Source organism: Branchiostoma belcheri, unplaced genomic scaffold, assembly GCF_001625305.1.
Source record: "Branchiostoma belcheri isolate BF01 breed outbred unplaced genomic scaffold, Haploidv18h27 scaffold185, whole genome shotgun sequence".
NCBI lineage: Eukaryota > Metazoa > Chordata > Leptocardii > Amphioxiformes > Branchiostomatidae > Branchiostoma > Branchiostoma belcheri.
In genome coordinates, this window is record NW_017803324.1 from 362,380 (window position 1) to 388,840 (window position 26,461).

Sequence of the window (26,461 nt, forward strand, 5' to 3'; positions counted from 1 at the left end):
GAACATATAGTTCCGCAAGCTGCAAGCATGTCAATTTTTCTGAGACTGCGAAATTTTGAACTTGATACCACGAATATAAATTGATTTACAGTATAAGAGTCGTGGAAGGTCCATTGCTGCTATCTGACATTTTTCGTTGGCTTTGTGCTGTTCTGTTTTCGTCCAGTCTCTGGGTGTCCTGAGCTTGCCTGCAATCTTACCTCAGCTTGAAAAATATATATGTCCCTTGAAGGGGTTCCCAAAAAAGACTAGGGTCGGCAGTTTTTTCTAGGGTCGGCCGGGAAACAGGAAACACAACATTTTTATTCCTTAGCCTCACAGTTAGCCAGGTTGCCGCAAGTTGGTGATGTTCAAATCGCCGATGTTCAAATCACCCAGAGTGTGACCTAAATGTAACTCTGTATACTTTACTTGGACACACTAGGCACCATCGATTGGATACTAGTTGGGAATGTCCAGAATCCATTGTCACTTCCGAAATGATCGGAAATGCTTTCGGAAATGGTCAGTAGGGACAGACAGTAGGTGTTTCAGACGATAGTACCAAACATTTACTCAGGACTGTCAGTAACCTCAACTGAAGAGAAATACACCTTATATCTATGTCATGTATGTCACAAATATAGAATTCCTATTATTTACCTCTAATAGGTATTCATAATTGAATATGTGTGTTTGCAAATGAGTGCTTATGTAACAATTCCATTTTCCAGTGTGCATAATCCTGTTGTAATTGTGTTTTTTTCCCTCATCAGTGCATCAAGCCAGGAACTTGGTAGTAAAAGGGAAAGGAGGTATGTATTTATATTATATTTTATAACCTGATTGTCTTGTATTCAAACTTTAAAACTTTATTGAGCAATCAACTTGGTAGTCACAAGGACTAAATTGTGCTGATTTTACAGTAAATTGTACATTTATAAAAGAACAATTCGTTTAAAAGATCATCAGCGTTAAAATGATAAAACATTATACAAGAATATTAAAATCTGCTCACTGCAACAACGACAACATAGATACTGAGATTTGCGGGCATTACATCATCGACAGAGTTCTAGGGATAAATGAGTTCTTGTGTCTGCAGTGTTCGAAATACCTGTCTGCAGTCTGCAATCTGCAGATAGATTTTCAAGATTGCAGAAGAAAAATACAATCTACAATTTTGCAGAAGGAAAAATAGGCTCCAGATCAATTTAGCAAACTAGAACTCTCTGGCCCCAAGGACAGACAACACTTAAGCTCATGTTTTGAAGCAACAGGAGCTTCTTCACTAATTTGCATCATCCTTGTCTTGTCTATCTTTTGTTTCCCTTTGGACTTCCAAAAATTTGTCTTCACTAATTTGCATATGACTCAATAGTCTGTGCTTATAAACCTGCTTAAATTCTCTTAGTGTCACTGACGAAAGGTAGTAGTCTGACCGTTTCAGGTAGCACCAAAATCATATCGAGTTGCTTAAGAGTTAAGTACTGTTTTTTTGGTGTGTCTTTTATTAGTATGTTGTGTGGATTGGAAGGACGATATGTGGGTGTGATTACTAGTACATTTACAGGTAAGGTATGATTTTAGTGATAAATGTTATAAATGAATGGACTCTAACTTGTACTTCAGACATTTATTTTTGTATCATAATGATGATTCATGACTCTGTTATTAGGAATGAACCATTTGTTTTTTGGTTTTGCGCAAGTCATAGTCTTATGAGACTGACTGACATATATATGATTTTAGTTCTGTATCTGTATCTGTATAGCCAGTATAACCGCCTTTCGGCGTAACACACCAGCTTCTCAGGCACGCGGCGCGGCGGCAGCCGGCTATATTACACCGATCGACTTGTTACACCTAACCCTTGAACTTCTAGCCATTGTTTAAAGCTATTTATTGACAATGCCCCTACTGTACTTGGTGACAGTGAGTTCCACTCTGCGATAGTTCTGGGAAAGAATGAATTCTTGAACACCTCAATCCTTGGTTGATAACTCTGGTACTTGAATGCGTGGCTATTTCTTGTTCTCTTCTGGGCTGGTATTACTACTATTAGGTACTTAGTAGTTGGGACATCCACCAGTTTATTAGTCATTTTGTACATCATGCATAGTCTAGACATCTTTCTTCTGTCTTCCAGTGAGGTCCACTGTAGGTTTCTTTTCATTTCCGTGACACTAGCACCTCTTACATAGTTGTTCATACAGAATCTTGCAGCTTGATTCTGTACCCTTTCCAATTTGTCTTTGTCTTTCTTTGTATATGGATCCCATACTGTCGCAGCGTATTCTAGGTTCGGTCTTACAAGTGACGTGTATGCAAGTGATTTTACTCTAGTTGGACATGCCCACAAATTACGTTTAATCACTCCCAATGTCTGTTTCGCCTTAGTTGTGATATTATTAACATGTGCACCCCACTTCAGTGCTTGTCAGCGTGCTTGTCAGCGTGACGCCCAGATACGGATGGATTTTTGTGGTTGCTAAAGCCTGACCACAAAACTGGTAGCTAGTTGCATGTGGTGTTCGTTTGTTTGTTGTGGTAGCTTGCAGTGGGAGACAGCGGTGAAAGACCCATGAAGATACCAGTAAATGATAAATTTTCTGTGGAGAAGGATCTATAAAGTCTGAAATTAAAGAGTGACAGATTAAACTGAAAAGAATTCCAGTAATGCTACAGATTTACAAAGCTATATATGATGTAGAAAAGACATTAATGGTTTGAGAAGGTTGTAGTACGGAGGCTTGTGTATTTGCAGAAAATATTTTCAAATTTGCAAATAAGAGCCTCATTTGCATGGATTGTATCAGTTGATCATATTCTCCACCCAATGACAGCCTTATCTTAATAGAAAGGCTATTATAGCACTTCATCATAAATTATGCAAATGAGGTCATGATTTGAATGAATTATGTTTATTGATGTTCGCCTTCACTTAACTTCCAAATGTGGTCTGACATTCACAACAGTTACAACTATGAATTACAAAAAATTCCAATTAGGTCTTCATTTACATAATCTTTATCCTCAGATGTTTTTTTCATTATCAAGTACATGTCACAAGTTTTTCATAGTCCTATTGTTGACCAAACAGATTTATAGAATTGCCTCATTAATTATGCAAGTTAGCCCCTGATTTGCATAATTGTCATCTGATTATGTCAAGCATCACTTCAGCTACATACATACCAAAAATCACGACAATCCGTCAACCGCTTCTTGAGTTATCCTCCTTCGAAAATTTTTCAAAAAATGCTTCATCTGTAGTTCCAGAACACGCCGCTAGGGGCCCAAACTCATGTCACTTCATCCCAACCCCAAGAGCTATCTACCAACCAAAATTCGTTACCCTATCATGTCCAGATTGCGAGATATCAAAACCAGAAGTTCTGCTGCAGTACCAACAAAAGCTGCCAGGGGTCCCAGAATCTAATCATTTCTAGGTCTCATCAAGACCTACCCACCTACCAAGTTTCATGACAATGCATACTAAGCTTCTTGAGTTATGCTGTTCACAAACGGACAAACGCTACCTTCTTGGTGAAGGTAATAATAGACCCAGGCTGCCAGTTATGACATGATTTTCCAACATCTAACAGTAACAGAGTTCTAAATTAGGATAGATTTAGTAATATACAAGAGAATTGACTGTTGTATATTTAGCTTAGTATAGTAGGCAACCTTAGACCTTTTTAGTTTCCTTTAAAAGATGATGAAATGTTTATTAGTTTGATTGATTCCTTTTTAGCTAGGATAACTCAATACTTTGGTGTGTATAGAATTGATGTCAGGTTGCCTTATAAAAAATTGCAGACACAGTTTGTGAGAGGATGAAGTGAGTGGTTGATCCTGTGAGCTTCTCCTCATTCCGCTGGGCAAAATCAATGAAACCCGAGACAGACTGTCTCCATACAGCAGACCTTATGACCTGGAGGCTTGCCAGGTTATACATCTGGGGATAGAGAAGGGCGGAATTCTTTATGATCTGATTTTCTGTCCTTAGTCAGGACATTTTTAAAGAATATATATGCTGTTTCTATAGAATATGTACTGCTGTTGATATGAAATAGAAACATATCAGCAGAACGTACTGTACCTGCATATTTAAACAATACATTCCATCTATAGTTTTGAAATCTTTTAAAGAATATATGCTGTTTCTGTAGAATATAATGTACTGCTGTTGATATGAATTAGAAACATATCGGCAGAACATACTGTACCTGCATATTTAAGCATTATAAATTTATATATTCCATCTATAGTTTTGAAATCTTGTGTTGGAATTGATATTGTCTGCAACGGACAAAATTCTGGTGCAATGTAAACGTTGACCAAACGTCCAATGAAAGCCAGAAAAATCCAGGTTAATTTCTTGGTTAACGGATTCGCCCGCTTCATTTTTTTCTGATTTGCAAAAAATGAAAAATAAAAATTCAGAATCAACTGCAAAATGCAAGTATTTTGCCCTGAACAGTTAAAAACAGTCCTTTTCTTCCTAGTTGTTACAGTTATTCCATCTTTTAATGCAATGGTATCATTAAAAGTTCAAAATTCATTGTTTAAATTTTGAACCAGCCTGGTATGTTGACTTCATGGCTCCTCATAATCATACCATTTTGGGCCATGATAGGATGCCTAGGCCAGTTTTTATTTTTATCTTTTTTTGCCCACCTACTCCATTATTTTTCAATAAAAATCTGTTAACCAAGAAATTGCCTTATGTGCAGGTGAAGTACGTTCTGTACCATATTTTTATTGTGTATGACTGTACATATCTCAATACATGATACATTACCTCCTGTGGGAGGTACTTCTGATTTTTATTTCCACCCTGAAGGCAGCCAATACATATTTTAAGCCCTGCCTGGTCCATTTCTGCTGCTTACAATGGTGACAACTTGCATCATTCATTGATTTCTGTTGGCAATCTGATTATGCTGGTGTTAAGGGACTGTGATGTGCACCACGCCACAGTAATATCCAATTCTACAGGGACCCCACAGTCAGTACAAATACTTTTTGAACCAGGTTGCCCAGTGGGCAACCTACGGCAAAAATTAGGTTGCCCATCAGAATTTTAGGTTGCCCCACCTATAAGTTACTACTTTCCTCAAATTAAGTAAATTTACATACATAAGCCTTTGACAATATTTCTAACAGCCTTTAGTTAACTGATACTAGTAATAGCCATTAATACCTAAAATTAAAAAGCATCTTCCAGATACAGTGGTGCAAGCCAAGTGGGCATGATTGGGAGGGGGGGGCATTCTTAAAATTCAGGTAGCACACTAGGCTACGTAGGTTCAAAAATAGGTTGCCCCAAGAAAAATTTGGTTGCCCGGGGCAACTGGGCAACCAGGTATTTTGCACGCTGCCCCATCTCGTCAGAATTGGAACTATTCTAGGATGTTGTTAATCATAATATGACATATCTTCTGAATACTGTTGGGTAAAATGTTTCTGCATCTGTACATATATTAACAACAAGAAATCTGAGATTCCAAACCTCCAGGAAGTATGTGATGCATGATGATCATAACAACTGCTGAAAATTTCAGATCACATTAACAGCAATGTTAACAGTAATGATACAAGAAAAAGATGGGTCAATCTTAATACACAATACAGGTGTGTGAGTTTCACACATGTAGATGATCAGTTATTCAAGATCAGTTATTCAAGATACTCTCACCTCTCGAATAAAAGTACCCCCTGGAATAAAAGTACCCCCCGGACAAATCTTCAAAATGTAATAAAAGTACCCCCCGGAAAATTTTAAAAATTGACAAGCAACGTCTATGCTCCAAAAATGTGTTCTCATGGTGTATGTATGTGTGCGTCTATATGACCTTGTCACTTTCAACTATTGACAGGTCCTGAATAAACATACCCCCTTGAATATGATTCCCCCAACAAATCTTCAAAACCTAATAAATATACCCCTAAAATAAATGTGCCCCCTGGAAAATTATCAAATTCAACAGCCTGTATTCTTACAGGCTTTTGAGGAGTATATGCATCACTTGCTGTGTAATATATATTACACTGTCATACATCAATTTTATATGACTTCTCTGCATTCATACAATTTGTTGTTGATCATTGCATTGCATACTGTATCTTACATCAGCAGGGACAGTAATATGAAGTTTTGAAATAAGAGTAGATTTTTTACAGCTTGGTAACTATCAGTAAGATTTCATTTAGAGCTCATGAAGTTGAACATATGCTTAACATAATTGCGCTATACAAATTGTGATACTAGTTTGTAAAAGCCATTTGCAAAAGAATTTATAATCATCGACAAGTATTTAATGTTAAAGTGACTTAAACATAATTATTTCTTTTTTATCTTTCCCAAATTTCCATTTATGCATTGCATATTTCTCTTTTTACCAAAGTAAATGATCAATGCTACATCATAATCATAGTTAAAACAAATGGCAACATTGTAACACATTGCATTTCACAACAGTCCAGAGTCAAGGGTTTTATGTTACCCTGCTACGCTTTGAAGTGTGTCCAGTGAGTATGCAAATGAGCAGAGGCGGGGCTTCAAGTTTAGAACTCAGTTCTTAGAGAAAAAACTGAGACATTCTTTTTGAAGGGGGGACACTTTTTGCAAAATATTTCTCTGTGAAAGTTCATACATTAGACTGCAATTATACTCCTGTTTTTGGTCTTTTACATGATAATTAGCTTTGTTAATTGCAAATTGCTTTTGTCTATATTTGAGAAAGAGTTTTATCTATAATTACAAAGAATATAAATAATTGCCCCCCCCTACAAAAAATGAGCTCTGCCGACCGTGAGAAACTGCATGTTTACGTATTTCACTGCATGAGAATTGGACTTTTTCCAGCGCTAAATTTTCATATTTGTGGTAGGATTTTCGACTTTTTGAGAGTATCACATGTTGTAATTGCTAGAATGCATTGTTTTGTGGTATTATTTTAACATAGTCCCAAGAAAAAGATCGTTCTGACCAAGGAGTTTTGAGTGAGATGTGTGTGCATGTTGCGTGAAAAATGTTGCAAATTTTTCTTTACATAACGCCCGTTATAATTCATATTTTCAACACAATATGTGTTCCCAAATATAATTTACATGTAAAAGGGAGGTAATATGTTCTTAGACTTGCCGTGATTTTGAAAACTTCGTAAACGTACCGTGCAAAACAGAACGTACCGGGACATTTTCAATTGCTGTCGGCTGGGAGAAGTGGTGTTTTTTTTGTCATTTTACGTTCAGGACCGCAAATTTTCCCGGAACTTTTCCGATTTTGAAAAAAAAGAAATAAACGTACCGTCTAAAATAAGAATGTACCGGGTGGATTTTGAGGCGAAAAAAAATAAACGTACTGGTACGTTTAATAGAGAGGTGAGAGTATGTAAGTGTGTACGTGACCAGAGAGTTCAGAGCAGAGCAAACCATAGTACAGTCAAACCTGTACTAGCGGTCACCTTGAGAAAGCGGTCACTCGGCCATAGCGGTCGGGTTTTGCCGGTCCCTTGAATTTTTCCCATTGACGTAAGCATTAAGAATTGTACCTATAGCGGTCACCTGTTCAACGTGGTCAGCGGTCACCCCATTCCGGTCCCGCCGGCTATCAATATCGCCGATAGCGGTCACGGCTGACCGTGACCCGCGGCCGCTAGCACCACGGCCGGCCGTGACGCCACGTCCCCTCGGGGTATGGCCGTAAATTATAATGAACCTTGTGATGATTTTCCGGCCGCCAGAGTGGATTATAACTGTGCCTAAAATTATGGGACGGAACTTCGATTCATAATTTTCTGCTCCTTGCTTCTGTAGCTTGCGTTTGGTTACCGACAATAAACCTCCTCGTTATCGGAAGACCTGACATTGAACCGTTTGATTTCTAACAATTTTTTCATGCATGAACTTGGAAAGCGCATTTTTAAAAATGAAATAAAGTTCGTTCTCCAGCATTTGCCCCGTAAAACACAGCGTTACCATGTCATTAATGCGCCTCGCGCCGTGCGAGTGGGAACAAGGCGCCATGTTGGGTCGGCTGGAACATGTGCTGTATGCAAATCTTGCATGACGTATTCGTACTACGCATTTCTGATTGGTTTACGTAACTGTATTACGTAGTTCACCTCAAATAACCTCTGCTCTGATTGGTTGCATTGCATTGTGGGTCAGCACTACCGCGTACCCCAAAAAATGTAAATCTTACGATAGTTGTATGCCGAAAATAAGACAAAGAACGCTGTTATTTGCGACTACATAACGACCTCCAAGTACAGAAGTACATAATCAAAAGAATTTTTACGAAAATATAATTTTGAATGCGGGTTTGTAGTTCGTTTTGCGTATTTTTGACGGTGAAAACAAACCCGGAAGTGTGTGGGAGACGCGGCGTGGGTTTGCATAAAAAATTTGCCACGCTATTTTTAGCGTTTTACAACCAAAACAAAAGCAAAACTTGTAATAAAGTGAACCCGATAAAATCTTATATCCTAGCGACTATGTTTTCTGCAAAATATTTTGGATAAATTATAAATTATCGCTATTCGGGGCGCTACCATGACGGGGATTATTATGGCCGTAGGCTTGATTCCCGATTACAGTATCAAAACAGTCAAAAATCATTAGTGCTGATATCTTACGATGCAAATTTAAGACTACTTTTTATTTTTTAATAAAAGGACCGACTAAACGGACCGACTTTTCTGTTGATTACCACATTGGCATAATGGCAGAGGCAAGACTACCGACGCTGGAAGAAACCCAAGCCGACGTAAACAAAGGAAACTTGCCGCTACGTTTTGATGTCCAAAAACGATCGGAAACGAACTGAAGAAAGAAATTTTACAACTTTTGTGGCGTGTGTTGGTCACGCGAAGCACTCACCAAAGATCAAAAAACATCGCGATACCGGTCTCTTCAGACAATTTTAATTGTATAAATATTTTTAATGTATAAATTTGCACATGTAGTTTAGTGTCAAACTTTGTTGGTTGACTTCTTTCTTTCTTTAGGCACATGAACACATGTTCATGTCAAGTACTAGTACATGTAAATGACAATCATTGATTCTGTATCTTTTATGAGAATGCTTTTATAGTGATGTAATGTTTTCATGAGAATAAAGGCATTTTTGTTGGTACTGAAATCGTGTCACTTGTGTGTGTGTGGGGGGGGGTGGCAACTAAACGGCATTTTCTCTATAGTGGTCACCTGGCCATAGTGGTCAGATTTGGCCAGTCCCTTGAGTGACCACTATAGGCAGGTTTGACTGTAGTCTTGAGATAACTTACTATCACCTACCATCCCAAACAAGCAAAAAATAAATAAAAATGCTCATTAGTTTGTTAGCATCATAAATCCCAAGGATAGAAAAAATTTGCCTACAATACCCACAATGTTGTACAGCATAACATATTATATGTTACATACATGTAGCTACTCAGATGGCATTGTATGTATCCAGATCAATGGTTGTGGCAGGTACAATTTCTGATCTTTAATTATATGCTAATAAAGTTGGCTTTTTTCTCCAGGTACAAACGATGCATATGTCACCATCACACTGGGGAAGGAGAAATTCCTGACATCTGTCGCTGAGAAGACTGTCACCCCAGGATGGAACGAGGAGTGTGACTTGTACGTACTTACCAAGGCAAAAAAGTCTAGTTACTGTCATTCAGTACCAAGTAAGTGTGATGTAGCTGCCATCAAGTATCAAGAACAGTAAGGATGACATACATGTAGCTGTCACTCAGTACCAAGCTAGAACAGTAAGGGTGATATAGCTGTCATTCAGTACCAAGAACAGTAAGGATGATTTAGCTATCATTCAGTACCAAGAATAGTAAGTGTGATGTAGCTGCCATCAAGCATCAAGAACAGTAAGGGTGATATAGATGTAGCTGTCACTCAGTACCAAGCTAGAAGTTCAACAGTAAGGATGATTTAGCTGTCATTTCAGTACCAAGAATAGTAAGTGTGATGTAGCTGCCATCAAGCATCAAGAACAGTAAGGGTGATGTAGCTATCATTCAGTACCAAGGACAGTAAGGGTGATATAGCTGTCATTCAGTACCAAGGACAGTAAGGATAATTTAGCTGCCATTCAGTACCAAGAACAGTAAGGATGATTTAGCTGTCATTCAGTACCAAGAATAGTAAGTGTGATGTAGCTGCCATCAAGCATCAAGAAAAGTAAGGATGATTTAGCTGTCATTCAGTACCAAGGACAGTAAGGGTGATATAGCTGTCATTCAGTACCAAGGACAGTAAGGGTGATATAGCTGTCATTCAGTACCAAGGACAGTAAGGGTGATATAGCTATCATTCAGTACCTAGGACAGTAAGGGTGATATAGCTAGTCATTTCAGTACCAAGAACAGTAAGGATGATATAGCTATCATTCAGTACCAAGAACAGTAAGGATGATATAACTGTCACTCAGCATCAAGGACAGTAAGGAGGATATAGTTGCCATTCAGCACCAAGATCAGTAAGGGTGATATAGCTGTCATTCAGCACCAAGGACAGTAATTCAGCACCAAGGACAGTAAGGGTGATGTAGCTGCCATTCAACACCAAGGACAGTAAGGTGATATAGCTGCCATTCAACACCAAGGACAGTAAGGGTGATGTAGCTGTCATTCAGCACCAAGGACAGTAAGGGTGATGTAGCTGTCGTTCAGTAATCAGTACCAAGGACAGTAAGGGTGATATAGCTGTCATTCCGCACCAAGGACAGTACGGGTGATGTAGCTGTCATTCGCCACCAAGGACAGTAAGGGTGATATAGCTGTCATTCAGTACCAAGGACAGTGACAGTAAGGGTGATATAGCTGTCATTCGGCACAAAGGACAGTAAGAGTGATGTAGCTGTGACAGAGATACATGTAGGAGGGGGAGTTCAGCAGTTTTCTAACACTGGCTGTTCTCTCACATTGCAGGTGCCTGGGTAACTACAGTGGAAATCTCGATGGGGCATCTGTTCAGCTGAATATCTACCATCGCAGCTTATTTGGCAGCGATGATTTTCTGGGTCATGTGACACTCCCTCTGACAAACATGCGTGTGACCAATGGACCACTCAGAAGGTAAGCAGCACATTAACATACAGGGATCGAAATAATGGGTGCATGTGCACATTAGTGCACCCAAATTTGGATCGGTGCACCCAATTTTTGACTGTGGGTGCACCGGTGCACCTAAATATTTTTGTAGTATTAAGTACGGTAAAGGTACAAAACACTGTAATTCCAACATTGCTGTGATGGAATAAAATAATAAAAAACATTTGATGCACTGCTTGTTTGAAATTCTTGAGATAGAATTAGGTTTACTTCCGTTTTTAAAGCCCGAAAATGTGTCGGCGCAGTGCCGACATCGCGTTACCCACCAACTTCCGGATCCCGACTACAACACTGGACAAGAGATCTCTTCTTTCTCGTTCCCCGGTTTCTTGATAGTCATGTGACCAAAACATCGCGAACTCGCTTCCGGAACTTTCCGACGCTTTTTGGGAGTTACCTCGGGGACATGTCATGTGACAAAATGTTGTTTTCGTGCATTTTTCGCTTGACTTCGGTAATCTTCGAGGTCACATCGTCAAAACCCGGGTGTCGACAAAATTCGGCCATGAAATTCGTGGATGACAAAGCAAAACAAGTATGTCGAGACAGACTTCGCTTCTACGGTTCCTTCAGCCGAGGTCCGATCGTGATGACGACGAAAGAGATGTGGCAACAACATCAGCCCAAGCTCTTTAAAACCCCCAAGGAAGCGATGAAGCTGGAAACCAACGGGAAACACGCCCGGACAAGCGAGAAGTGGACAGACCGTGCCGTGGGAGCGCCGAGACAGAGGGGGAGGGGGGCGGCCATGTGCTCTCGGCAGCAGACAACACTCCCGGGCCCTCCCGAGCTCCTTCCGTGTCCAGTTCCGGGTCATCAGAGTCGGATTCCGAAACCGAATCAACCGAGGAAATATGTGGTGCACCCAAATTTTTTTTGGTGCACCTAATATTTTTGGTTAGGTGCACCAGTGCACCTAATCAAAAAAATGAATTTCGATCCCTGACATACCACCACTGTATCAACTAGCACTTGCCCTTACTTGATAGTTTCCATCCTCAGGCCTTTGCTTATACAGTATATTGGTCAATGTTCAGGGCTCGAAATTCATTTTTGGGAATAGGTGCACTGGTGCACTCAACCTAAAACATTAGGTGAACAAAAAGACTGAGGCTTTGTGTGATTTTTTTTTTTCATTTCTAGATTTTTTTAAATATTTTTTTTCGATCTCGGAATCCTAATTTGCCTTTTTTTCGGTAAAATCATTACTGTGTTATTTCCATAGCGATGCAATTTCCACTCTTGCTACGATCATTTTTAGCATTCTTTACGTGTGGAATATTAATTTGATATTAGTAATATTTAACTTATTAATGTACTACTGGAAATATGTGGTGCACCCAAATTTTTTTTGGTGCACCTAATATTTTTGGTTAGGTGCACCAGTGCACCTAATCAAAAAAATGAATTTCGATCCCTGACATACCACCACTGTATCAACTAGCACTTGCCCTTACTTGATAGTTTCCATCCTCAGGCCTTTGCTTATACAGTATATTGGTCAATGTTCAGGGCTCGAAATTCATTTTTGGGAATAGGTGCACTGGTGCACTCAACCTAAAACATTAGGTGAACAAAATTTTGTTTGGGTGCACCAAATAAAACAAAACCTAATTACAGATCTTACTGCTTCTCTTCTGAGCTGGAATCTAAAATGAGAGCTAACTTCAAAATCTGAAACATTACTACAACAAAGATTTTATTATTTTTCTGATATTTAGAGACCAAGAATATCCGGTATACTATTATACACTTCTCATGTTAAAAATTCCTACAAAAATATTTGGGTGCACCAGTGTACCCACAGAAAAAAATTAGGTGCACAACTCTGTTTCAATTTTGGGTGCACTAAGGTGCACATATGCACCCAGTATTTTGAGCCCTGACATACCACCACTTTATCAACTAGCACTTGCCCTTATATTTTTACCTTCGCCAAGAAGGTTATGTTTTCAGAGGCGTTCGTGTATGTGTGTGTGTGTGTGTGTGTAAACACGATAACTTGAGAAGGCCTTGAGGGATTGTCTTGATACTTGGTAGGTAGGTAGGTCTTGATGAGACCTCAAAATGATTAGATTTTGGACCCCCTAGCGTCTTGTTATGGTACTGCAGCTGAACTTCCGGTTTTGATATCTCATGATCTAGACATGCTAGGGTGACGAAATTTAGATGGTAGATAGCTCTTGTGCTGGGGAAGAAGTGACGTGAGTTTGGGCCCCCTAGCAGCTTGCTCTGGAACTGCAGGGCTACATGTTTGAAATTATTCAAAAGAGGATAACTCAAGAACCGGTTGACGGATCGTCGTGATTTTTGGTATGTAGGTAGCTTACGTGATGCTTGATATAATTATGTGACAATTATGCAAATATGGATGTAATTTGCATAATTTATGGAGAAATTCTATAAATCAGCTGTATTCCATGATAGGACTATTGAGGCTTGTGAAATTGGTAATTGAGAAAAAGAGAAACACAGGCAGATATTGATTATGTAAATGAAGACTTAATTTGCATAATTAATGAGAAAATTTTATAATTATGCAATGCTAACTGCCTGGAATTTCATACTTGTGATATTTGAAACATAAGTGAAGGTGAACATCATTAAACATAATGTATTCAAATCAGGACCTCATTTGCATAATTTATGAGGAAATGCTAAAATGGCATTGTTTGTTAATATAAGACTGTCCTTTGGTTGAGAATATGATAAAATGATATAATTCATGAAAATGAGGATCCTATTTGTTATATCAGGGGGGAATAATCTATAATTTGGCAGTCATAAAGATTAACACCATTTGGCGAAGGTATGAGATCGGGGAACTCTAGTTACTTAATAGTTTTAATCCTCGGGTCTTTGCTTATACAGTATGTTGGTCTATGGTAGTTCTAAAACTGAGCACATCAGCAGAATGTACTGCACCATGTACTATTGGGAACAGGATTGAACTTGTTTCATTGGGAGCTGTAACCATAAAACCATGACAGTGACATAATGCAGTCAAAATCCCAGGCCAAATTACCCCATGAATCCTGTGTGTTCCCAGTATTTGACACCAAATGATTCTGCCATATATGCTTTGATTTCAAACTTACAGATGATACTGAAAATGTATTTCTTTCCCTTTTAGACATATCACAGTCTACTCTCATAAAATAATGATTCTATTTGGTATATGCTGTGAGAAAATATAGTTTTCTCTCTACCTGCACAAAGATACAAAATGTATTACATGTACATGTACATGTAGGAACAATGATTGTCATCTTATCTGTGGGCTTGTGTTATAGCCTTGGCTACATGTTAGGGCTCGAAATACTGGGTGCATGTGCACCTTATAGTGCACCCAAAATTGAAGCTGTGCACCCAAATTTATTCTGTGAGTGCACTGGTGGGTTTTGTAGGTCTTTTTGTACATATCAAATGTATAAATTATAATAGTAAGCATATTCTTGGCATCTAAGTGTTAGAAAAATAATAAAATCTTTGTTGTCGTAGTTGTTTAAGATTTTGAAGTTTAGCTCCCATTTCAGATTCAAGCTCAGAAGAGGCCTATGAGCAGTAAGATTCATTTTATATGGTGCACATAAAAGTTTTTTGTGCACCTAATTTTGTAGGTTGGGTGCATGAGTGCACCTATTCCTAAAAATGAATTTTGAGCCCTGATGTGATATTTTCATGGTTCCTTCAGGTGGTATGAACTCCATAACAGACCAGGAAAGAAGGAGACCAAGAAGCGTGGAGAGCTGGAAGTGTCGGTCAGTTTCCTGAGGAACAGTCTGGCCAGCAGTACCAGCGAGCTGAGTGGGAAGAAGAAGGTCAAACGTACTCCGTCCATCAAGGGCATGGCCACTACCATGGGTCAGTCAACAACACTGGACATCACAGCAGCAGCAGAATTATTATTTCTTTCTATTATTTATGTATTTATTATTCATTTATTCTTTGTGCTCAGAACATAATTTTGAGTCATTCATTTTGACCAAACATTTGTTTTTAATGACCCCATCGTACTGCTCCCGAACAAAACTTATTCTTGGTACAATAATAACTCTAAGATGTAAAATGTGTATGTTGTTCGTGATGTACTTGTAACGGTGCAAGGCAACGTGACTACCTGGTACTCCACATGATTTTATCGTACCACCAGATTACATTTATTTTGTACCTCTAACTTCTCTCATAGCATCACCGTCTTCTGCCCCAACTTTGGTTTGCTTTCCATCGCATTTGTACTGAAATAACTGGACGCTGCTTGAGATCACCACATTTTAAACTGAACTGGGTGGAAAGTTGCTTGAAGACCTTTGAAACCTCGCTGTTCGCAAATATTTTTCGTTGTTCCACAGGATTGCGCGCTTGCCTTGGGTTTCAAAACACAATTTACCTGGATTTACAAAGGAAAAACAAGATTGAAGCACTAGCTGCATGTAGAAATTTGTCTGAAATCCCAGTTGACACTTTTTGTCCTCACGATCGTGAGCTTGGATTGTTTCAAAACACAAAGGAAAATCAAGTTTAGAACAATAGCGGTAGCGAGAAAGTTGTCTTTTCCCCGCACAAAAGTAAGCTGTCCCTATGACCCGACATGACCTTCTCGGTGCCATCTTTAATCCCAACTTGTGGTGGTCGCGGTCACAGAAGACATGTGGACTATGGAGAAAAAATTCAGGACTGGCATAAACAGGTCATCTTAGGCTGATGGTGGTTTTATGGACATGGTCGTTGGACCAAGTTTGACTGTATTTTTTAGTAATCTTCATCAAATGTCATCGTGTTCTCAGGAAATCATTGCAAGAATTTTGAGTGGGCTTTCTTGTACCAATACCATGTAGGTGAGAAGTTGAAGCTTGTCCGCACCATGTCTCTCACGTCAGACCCACGTGCGCTCAGACCGCGGTCTCGGAAAGACTCAGCATTCTCGGAGGCTTCTGTCAACAACAACCACACTCCTGTAGGCACACCAGATAACAGAACTCACAAGGTACATCATGTAGTACATTTAGTATGATATGTACAGGTTTCATGCTGTGACTTACATCTTGTCCTTAGGCCACACCAATTCAATTTGGTGCTTCTCAGATCGCCCTGTCCATTTTTTTCTGATTTGCAAAAAAAATAAATTTTTTTGGGTTCCAATAACTGCAAAATGCTCAATGAAAGACATATTTTGGCCCCAACCTTTGAAAAAAGGCCTTTTCTTCTTACTTTTTCAGTTTTTCAATGTAACTTTGTTTCATTACCTTCGCCAAGAAGGTTATGTTTTCAGAGGCGTTCATGTATGTGTGTGTGTGTCCGTCCGTCTGTAAACACTATAACTTGAGAAGGCTTTGATGGATTGTTTTGATACTTGGTAGGTGGGTAGGTCTTAATGAGACCTCAAAATGATGTGAGTTTGGGCCCCCTAGCGGCTTGCTCTGGAACTGCAGGACTATCTGTTTGAAAATATTCAAAAGAGCATAACTCAAGAAGCAGTTGACGGATCGTCATGATTTTTGGTATGCAGGTAGCTTAATATAATTATGTAACAATTATGCAAATATGGATGTAATTTGCATAATTTATGGGAAAATTCTATAAATCAGCTGCATTCCATCATAGGACTATGAAGCTTTTGACATTGGTAATTGAGAACGAGATAAACACAGGCAGATATTGATTATGTAAAAAAGACTTAATTTGCATAATTAATGAGAAAATGTTATAATTCTGTAATGATAACTATCTGGAATTTCATACTTATGGTATTTGAAAGTTTATTCAAGGTGAACATTATTTAAACACAATGTATTCAAATTAGGACCTCATTTGCATAATTTAAGAGAAAATGCTAGAATGGCATTGTTTGTTAATATAAGACTGCCTTTTGGTTGAGAATATGGTAAACTGATATAATTCATGAAAATGAGGATCCTATTTGCACAATCAAGGGGAATAATCTATAATTTGTCAGCCATAAAGATTAACATCATTTGGCGAAGGTATGAGATCAGGGAACTCTAGTTAAAAGTTCACATCTATTGTTTTAATTATAAACCAGCCTGGTATGTTCACTTCATGGCTCATATTGTAACATTTCTGGCTATCATGTTTGTTTGTTTTTCGCCCTGTCGCTCCTGATTTTTTTCTGAAAAAATCCAAGAAACAACAAATTAAATTGGTGTGGCCTTATCCTTTGGTACATTTTTCGCATTAGACTGTCTACAAATATGTCTTTAACTGCCAATTTAACTGTTACTACAAATTCAGAATTTGGCTCTCACATGTACTGTAATGCAAGGGCACTTCCATTAACCCAGTACTTTTTATTCAAGACAACAGTTGTGTCGTAGAAAAGTCTTGGAAAATAATATTTCACAGAGTAGAAGTCTTAGTAACCATTCAACATTCAGTTTCTTCCTCTGTACTCAATAGACTTAGAATACTTTTTTTTATCTGGTCACTAAGTCCAAAGTGCTGGTACAAGTAATTGGTAGAATGTACACAGTTGTTCCTGTCTATTCCACTGTACCAGTTCTAGGTAGAACATACTTGAACATTGGCTGTTCTGTAGCATAAAGTACTAGTAGAACATACACATGAACAGCTGTTGACTGCTCTACAGGATGAAGTACCAGTGCTAGCTAGAATGTATTTTAAATGTTGGTTGTTCTATAGGATGAAATACCTTGTGTAGTGCTAGGTAGAATGTAATGTAAATGTTGGTTGTTCTACAGGATGAAGTACCAGTGCTAGCTAGAATGTATAAACACCATGAAGAGTTGTTGACTGTTCTACAGCATGAAATACCAGTGCTAGGTAGAATGTATATAGTACAGTAAATGTTGGTTGTTGTAGAGGATGAAATACCAGTAGTACATGTAGGTAGAATGTTGTATTGTATACATGTACATGTATGTAAATGTTGGTTGTTGTACAGGATGAGGTTGTGCGGTCCAGCTTGCCTTCTTCACCAGCCATTTCTCAGGAAAGTCTGGCCAGTAATGACAGTGAAGTGTTTGGGAGCAGTAAGAAAACTGCCAAGTTCTCACTCAGGAATGCCAGCCTGGAGAAGCTGCAGGTTGGTTCTTCTCCACTATCTTCAGGAAAATTTGAGGAATTTTTTCCCCCTTATTTTTATCACTTTGTACCTCAGATAGTTAAGTTTTGTTTCACCTCCACCACTGGCTGTACTTAGCCGTACACCTTGATCTCACCTAGACATTATACCCCTAGAGGGTCTTGATCCAGTATTTATAAAATCAAGACTTATCCTGCAGTGCACAACAATTGTTGTTCTGCACATACATAACACCCTGTATAGGTAGGATTTTGGGGGATTTCTTGTGCAACGCATCACACCGCAGCGAAACGCATTGTGTGCAGAAGTAACTATGCAAAAAAAAGTGGGGGTCTATGATCTAATTAAGACATGAAATTATTGCAAAATAATGTGCCAGGAATGCCAGCAGGACAAGGGTTAAGAAGGAACTTGTACAAATATATGTTTGACAGCAGTTTGTATTGGTATAAATTAAAGATGTGTGGAATATATGCTCAACAGGCACTGTGATGCAAATGCATGATCCTGCCACACTATGCAAGATGGAGTGTACAAACTTCAGTTGGCAAAAATAGCCATTACAAAGCATATTACATGTATATGTATCTTCGAAAATAGCCATTACATTTACAAAGCATATTACATGCATCTGAAATCATGTGAAAAAGATGGAAGACAGATACCATACTGTATTTTTCCAGAACATTGTCAATTTGTTGTTTGTGAATATGTGCCATTGCAATGAATACTAAACTGTCTTACGATACAAAGATTTTTAGAGTAGATGCTATTTCTGTATTGGAATCAAACTGAGTTAGATCACTAACTCTGTCCTGTTCACCTGGTTCAGACCAGTTCTCCTGGCAAGACAAAGCACCACCGCACCTTCAGTCTGGGGCCGCTGTCTGCCAGACTGCTGCACAGAGACAGAGCTGGGTCCAGCCCTGCCTTACAGAGAGAGAGGCACATGTCCTCACCTGAAGCAGTCCACACAAAACAACTAGCAGAAGACTACCTGGGTAATCTTTCTCGTCCCTAGTACAACAAGACTGGTGTAAATGAAAACATTGCCATGGCAAAGGTGGTTGTTGTTTGCATGACACTGCCATGATTTCATGATTTTGAGGAAGCCTTGGTACACTACCCTCCCCAAAGTGTATAGTAAACGAGCCCCGGGGTGACAGAAAGTAGAGCACCGGGGCAGACAGGTTTTCCCAAAGGTTTCCAGGAATGTGGGCATGTCAACAAACAGAGCTGGGAGACATTCCTTGCCTGTGGACAAAATTCCTGTACAAATCCTAGAATTCTTGCAAAATGCACACAATACTGTACCATTAGGCTCCTCCCTGAGACGTCGCCAAAAAAATGTACTGCTTGAGATATACCCGAATAATTTTGCTAAACATACCCTATTTTTGTTGCCATTTGAATTTGCTGTTGATTGTGCTGACATGTGAAAATCTAGAATGGGAGGAAAAACCACTAAGAAAGACGACTGTAAATCATTTCATGTTCACAGCAGCAAAAGGTAGTGGTCTGAGAAAAATGGATGTGTGCAGGGTGGCGGAAGGTGCAGAAAAAAGAAAGCAAATTATTTGTTAGTGGTTATGATAAGATTGCAGTATGGAAGTGACCACGAAAACCGCTAACATAAATTCAAAGTACAGTGAAAAAAACAGGAAGTACAGTGTTTTTGTAATGTCTTGAGGGTATTAAAAAGGTTTGTGGCCTCACCCACATAACACAGCTTTTGGGGAATAGCTTTCTGGGAATAAGGAACCTTAACTATCAGCTAATTAAACTTTCTTTGGAACCACCAAAACTCATTTCTTACCAGATGACGCCCCTTTGAAAATCTGTAGGTTACAGGCGAGAAAAACACTTCAGGATGAGCCTAAAGCTGTCATGAAGAACTACATGTAAGCACTACTCATGTTAGGAAATGGAAAGAAATAATGATTTGACTTGATTTTGAGTTTCGGTGGACGTTTTTTCATTTATTTGAACTGAGGATCAGAAAGTTAGACTGAAAATTATATGTATGACTGTACAACTGTATTACAAGGTTTGAATATGCCATTTATATGCCTTAAAGTTTGCAAAAATGACATTAAATCATCAATGTACCTAATTTTGCAAAATCTGACTTCCAAATTATCATCCGTATTTCCAAGTGCGGCTGAAACTTTTTCAGTTCACCTTATCATTCAGATCTACATGAAAGTACCTTTTGTTTTGTTGTTGCATCTGACAGTTGGAGGCAGCTGCAAACAGCTGTGTGTAAATGGGAAACACACGTACGCAGCAGCTGATGATGATGATGATGATGGCACAAGTAAGAAAACAGAGCACAGGACCACCCCCCACCCTCCCATGTCACTACCTCCACACTATCCTGCAATAGGAAGAGTCAAGAGGACAAACCTAGATGGTATGCAACTGGAATCAACTTCTAGTAGCTAGACGTACATTTGTACATGTATCACAATTGGAAAGATGTTTGTTCTCCATTCCTGCATTCGTACAGGTACATGTAGCATCCCAAACATACAGTACAGATCTCAAACAAGTAAAATCTGAGATTTTATGCCTCCGGGCTTTTTATGTATATTCTTATTTGTTGTTTGTTATGAATAGTTGATGGTGTTAAATTTTATGTGTCCAGGTTGTGTTAACATAGATCAACATTTTCATCTGCAGCTTATAACATGTACCCATGAACTTATGAAATTCTAGTTAATCTGCCGCAAGGAACTCGTAATGAAACTCAGAATGACAACCGGAACCGTTAAATCAGATGTTAGAAATAACCAGTAATCAGTGTTACGACATACATTCCTAAAGAAGCAAAACGTGGGCATATGGTGCGTATCCACAAATATTTCGATCGAAATGTATAATGAGTGGGAAGTGAAGATCTGTACTGTACATCATGTGTATTCTACATGTAGAACACCTACCCTTTACCCTGTATACCCATCTTTTCCCACCTTATTACTCCGTGAAGGAGGTCAGGACCTCCGGACGGAGTGTTGTGAAGAGCTGATTTTTCATGTTCGCAGTCAAAACACTGGGTTCTGTTTGTGTAATTGGCACGCAATTTTATACGCCGACTGCGGGCATGCCCGTGTTGATGCACGAATGTGTATTTTTGCCGTTGCTGCTTTCGCGGTCAATGTAATATTGCAGACGCACCCCTACAATTACGAGGCGAATTGGAATGGTCCAGAAAAACGCGTTGTTTGGAATAGCAGTGGGGGGTGGAACTTCATGCAGATACGGGGTGGTTTTGATAAGTGGTTCCAGATGTTTTGGGCCATGCTTAAGAGATGGCAAGTTTTTTGGAAGATGTTCGCAGCCAAAACACATTCTTCCGTACGTCGCATTTCTGTGTAATTTCGCATGTGGTGTTGCATGATGCACGTCTTTTTATTTTTACCGTAGCTGTTTTGATATCGGAGTAAATGCTTATTTTCGAAACATCCCCATGTCGTTGAAATGTTGTCGTCCGTTTATGTGACCGGTAGTAATTAAGTCGCGGTCAGGCTGATGGGGACGGAAATGTGGGGTTGTCAGAGGTCAACATTACGAAATGTAAATACCGATGACGTAATCCTATTGATTTCATACTGGTCGGCTGTGGCGACCTAGTGGCGGCGTGTATTTAGTCACGTAGCAACTGGCCGGTCGTCCTAGCAACGAGCATGCTGGCCGCTTCTCTGTACACATGGCCAATATTTTTGGGTTGGGCTGCTCCATAGTGTTAGTGGAGCAGCTCTTTGTAAACATGGACAATATTTTTGAGCAACCCATCAATGTGTTCTGCCTCGTGGTCGGATGTGGTCTGGGGCTGGTAAACCGCACATACTAGTAGATCGGGTAATTTTATGATTTGCTAGTTGTAAAGGCGTCTTGTAGTATGAGCCGGTATATGAAGAAGCAGCCTGTGTTACACAATCATGCTTTCGGCCGGATTGATGTGCAACTGTTACTAATTACAGGGACTGCGCTAATGCCGACTGGTTGCTTGGCCAGTCGCGCTGTCCTGATACACCGCGAATGTTGGGCAATATGCGAGTGTTCCCTGTAGACAGTCCCGGGAGTCATTTTTTTTCACACATTCGCACATTCCAGGAGCCAAACCAACATACGTTCATGAACCGAGTCCAAAAAACCGAAACATGAAAATCGGATGATCGGACCTGATGTACATTTCTCTTTCTGTAGATTGTACACACAATACACACATCTTTATATAATCTGGCCATGGCAGGTAAAAAAAAAAAGTAACCCTGAATCATACTAGATTAGCGTAAATGCATGTTTATGCGTTCAAAACAAGAAAAGAAATTGTTTCCCGGTATTAATCTCTTGAAACACGGCGCTGAATATTGACGCAAAAATATTTCGGGCATCGCGCGCCCTTCCCCGTTGTTTAGACTGTATGCAAATCCCGCATCACGTGTCGGCATTTCGCATCTCTGATTGGTTGTTGCGTCTTAAGATGACTGAGCCGACGCGCGTTTAAACAATTTTTCTTTGTTCGATTTATCACACTTCACAGAGAATTGTCGCCAATGGCTACTTCTTTTTGTTGCAATATTTAATACTTCACGGAAGATTGTCGCCTATGGCTTCTTGTTCCTCCTTCCTGCCGACCCACCCCCCAACAGAAACTTTGTGTACTCACTCTATGGATTGCCTTCTACCTTTAAGTTATATACCCTCTCATTTGCATACCATGCTCATTTGTATATCCCTCCTGGTTCGCCAACCCAAACTAAGTTGACTTTCATCACCTGTCTGGTGTGCCCAGGACAGGTGCACTAGTGTGAATAGGGTCAGGTAAAAGATGGCATTGGAGCCAACGTGAGCTGTCATCATTTACTTTAAATGGAGAATATAAATTCAATGGTATTAAGTTGATATTGATATTGCTCAGAGGCATCCAATGCAATTTGAAGGCAACAAAACGAAAAATATTCTGTATGAGGAAATCTGTCTGATATTGATATTTACTGCCATTTCTTTGCACATTTTCGTCATTATGTCATACTTCCAGCATTTATATCCTCAAAACAAGCTACGTGTGGAATCCCTTTGTTTTTTGTGTACCACCCTTAAATAGCTAGAACCAGCCTACGATACAAAACAAGCAACCGTTCTCCGTCTATAACATCACACTTTTACCTCACAGATATCAGGATTCAACTTACTACATGTGCATTAAAAGAATGAGCCAAAAATTAACTTTGAAAATTGAGTTTTGGTGCCCTGAAATAGCATCAGATGCCTTTAATGTTAAAGGTTTAAGGTTACTAATGAATACTATAAAAAATTATGTTTTAGACCAGCACATCTCCCTGGATATGGTGCCACTGGAGAAGACGGATCCCCAAAGTGTGCGGGTCTCAGATTCGCAACCTGTTATCCACCTTAAACAGATCCATGCGAAGGCTACCGTGTCGACCCTCCTCACTCAGGTGTAGGGACTGACGCGGTCATCCTATTTGGATTCTGTACATCTATACACGAATCTTAGCTAATCGCAAATAAAGATCTCGAGTGATTGCCATGCATACATATTAGACCAATTTCACACACACACAGTAAAATGTGAAAAATAACTATTTATTTTCATGTTTTTGCCCCTATGTTTCAGCTTCTAAAAGACACACCATCCACTCAGCCATGTTCCCTGTGAAACAGAAGGTGGAGCACAAGACTAACTCTGCCCCGGGGTACTACCGCCCCAGCCATGGGGACCCCGGGCACGAGAAGGTCAGGTGTATACCAGAGGAGTCCACATGGGAGGACATGAGCAAGGAGGTCTGTACAGTACTACATGGCAGGGCTATCATTGCTCCTTCTCTTAAAGGGGCATTATTATGTTTACCGAAGGAAAACATATTGTTTTTGCTACGTTTCCTCTTCTTCCATTCCAAACACTGACCTCTGACCTAGAGAATGACCTGATTTGTTAACGTCTGTCACCATAGTAACTGGTGTTGAGTTACATCATGTTGCAACTTTATAGTAGTACTACTAGGGATTTAGACTCCTGTGTGACCATATATACGAATGTGTTTGAGTAAGAATTAACAAAGCAGACCATATGCGAAGATAAACATCATGCATTTGCTTTGCAAATGTTAGCTTTCTAGTGTGATAATTATGTTTGCACCAAAAATCTTCATTTGATTGTAGTTTTCTCCACTCTTCAACATATTTGTGCAATTATCTCACATTTATGGTTGGCGCTAAAACAGCCCACACAAAATGGGCATTTAATTGTATATACTGTAAAGTAATATTATGCATTTTTCACTTCCTAAAATAAATTCCTGTCGGAATATAGCACCCCCTTCTGGAGGTTAGTACTACTTTAATCCATGGTACTGAAAAGTCTGTTTTGTGTGTGGCTATGTTAGGAGCTGCTGAGAGTTGTGAGGAGTCAGCATGAGAAGCTGCAGGATAACAAGGCGTACATCCATGAGCTGGAGGATTACATCGACGACCTGCTGGTGAGAGTCATGGAGACAACCCCCCGCATTCTCCAGAACCCGTACAGGAAGGACGACAAGTGAGAAAATACTGACACAACACGACACACCATTTTTATCATGGATACTGCTTAAACATAACTGTTTCCATCTAGCTAGTTCACACACAAATTCAACAATCATGATTGTTTCAATTTCCAGAATTTTTTAGAATGGTTTTATTTGAGCTTTTTGGCTGTGTTATAGCAAATGTATTACTGTGCTGTGTACCACGTTTGGGCATGAGTCATCACAATGGAATGCAGGGCATCAACCAATAGGCATGCAGCTTTCCTCTATTCTTCTTGCTGATTGGCTGTTGGGATTTAACTTGATTAACACTTGCACACAGCATTTCCACCTGCACAGAGCATTTCTTGCTGATTGGCTGTTGGGATTTAACCTGATTAACACCTGCACAGAGCATTTTCATACTGACAGTATGTCTGTATTCAAGTGTTTTGGTAGGTATTTCAAGCTTTCCTGCTCCAGCATTGGAATGCGGGGCATGAACGTTTTTTTTTATTTTGAAAATCAACAGTTTGCATTATGCAATTAAAAATCCTAACCAATAATGTAGGGAATAGCTATCCAACTGTTGTTTTAGTTGTATGTTACTTCATATTATAGTTATATCAATGTAAACCATTGTTTTCCCTTGTGTTTCTCATTCTTTCCCTACCATGTCGTAAAATGTGGTGAAGCCATCGCTGTATTTGCTCCTAAGCAAATATTGGCCTTTCTAGTTTCATTTTTTTTTTCATTTGAACAGAAGCCAGTAGCTCAAATGCCTGAGGGCGAAGCACCTACATGTTTATTTTCTGTAATTAACTCTGTACTTAAAAAACTTGAAAGTTGGAGCCGTATTGAAAAGTTTAGGACGAGTAAATGGCTTATGAGTATAAGAAATATTAAAGGGCACAGATTGTAAAGAACAGAGTAGATTGTAAATTTATAAATACAATACTTAGTACAATTTGCAATGTAGTTATGTCAAAATCTTGACTAAAACAAGACTTGCCCCTAGGATACTTGTAGCCACTTTGGAAAGGCTGCATTAGGTAAAGTCAGTTTCCTTTTGGATGGCAACATTTTAAACCAAACCAGGCATTACACAGCTTTGGTGGCAATTTAGTTCCTTACATTGTACATAAAATTATTTTTCTCTACATACAATTTACAATTTTAGCAAGACAAAAAGCATAAGGGAAGTTTTTTGGAATTGAAAGGATATTGGGCATACATGTACATGTGATACTTTGAAAAGACAGATCATTGTCACACTCTGGGCAGTCGTTCATTTTTTCAATCATTGTTCCATCCAGGAACTCAAAGGTGTCACCAATTGCAACTCTCCACTGTCAGTTTGCTGCCAAAGTGCTGGCAACTAACTGTTAAACAGTGCTTCCTGCTGCTATGCTCTAAGCCTTGTACCCACAGTAGATTGGCATACAGTCAAATCTAAGTGATACAGTTACCAAATTTGCTTTTCCGCCAAAGCAGTTAGACTGCCAAAATTAATACTAATACGATGCCTTATTAATAAGACTTAGTGCACATCCTTTTTATCAACAGTTGGACATAGTTCCCGTCCAAATTGTGCTGGGATGTGGTCGGCAGTGTGATAATCTTCCAGTAGAAAGTCAGGTGGAAAGTGCCAAACTCTTGATGAAAGCTGCTAGATTAAAGGGTGTTAAAGCCATTCTGTGTAGATGTCGTGAACTTACATGTAGATCTCAGGAAAAGTTACTAAAAATGTT

At 39.2% G+C, this 26,461-nt stretch overlaps 1 protein-coding gene across 2 annotated transcripts in view; it reads left to right on the forward strand.

Annotated features, from left to right (window-relative positions):
• Positions 1-26,461, forward strand: part of LOC109467630 (rab11 family-interacting protein 1-like) — a 33,168-nt gene that overhangs the window by 2,127 nt on the left and 4,580 nt on the right. For both annotated transcript variants that reach the window (XR_002140096.1, XM_019765662.1), the window contains exons 2-11: positions 756-794; positions 9,522-9,624; positions 10,932-11,078; positions 14,809-14,978; positions 15,953-16,101; positions 18,037-18,177; positions 19,010-19,178; positions 20,414-20,590; positions 23,822-23,988; positions 24,591-24,742. Coding sequence is in view for 1 of the 2 variants with exons in the window: in XM_019765662.1 (XP_019621221.1) it covers positions 756-794; positions 9,522-9,624; positions 10,932-11,078; positions 14,809-14,978; positions 15,953-16,101; positions 18,037-18,177; positions 19,010-19,178; positions 20,414-20,590; positions 23,822-23,988; positions 24,591-24,742 (1,414 nt within the window). In the remaining variant the exon portion in view is untranslated. The remainder of the gene's footprint in view (positions 1-755; positions 795-9,521; positions 9,625-10,931; positions 11,079-14,808; positions 14,979-15,952; positions 16,102-18,036; positions 18,178-19,009; positions 19,179-20,413; positions 20,591-23,821; positions 23,989-24,590; positions 24,743-26,461) is intronic.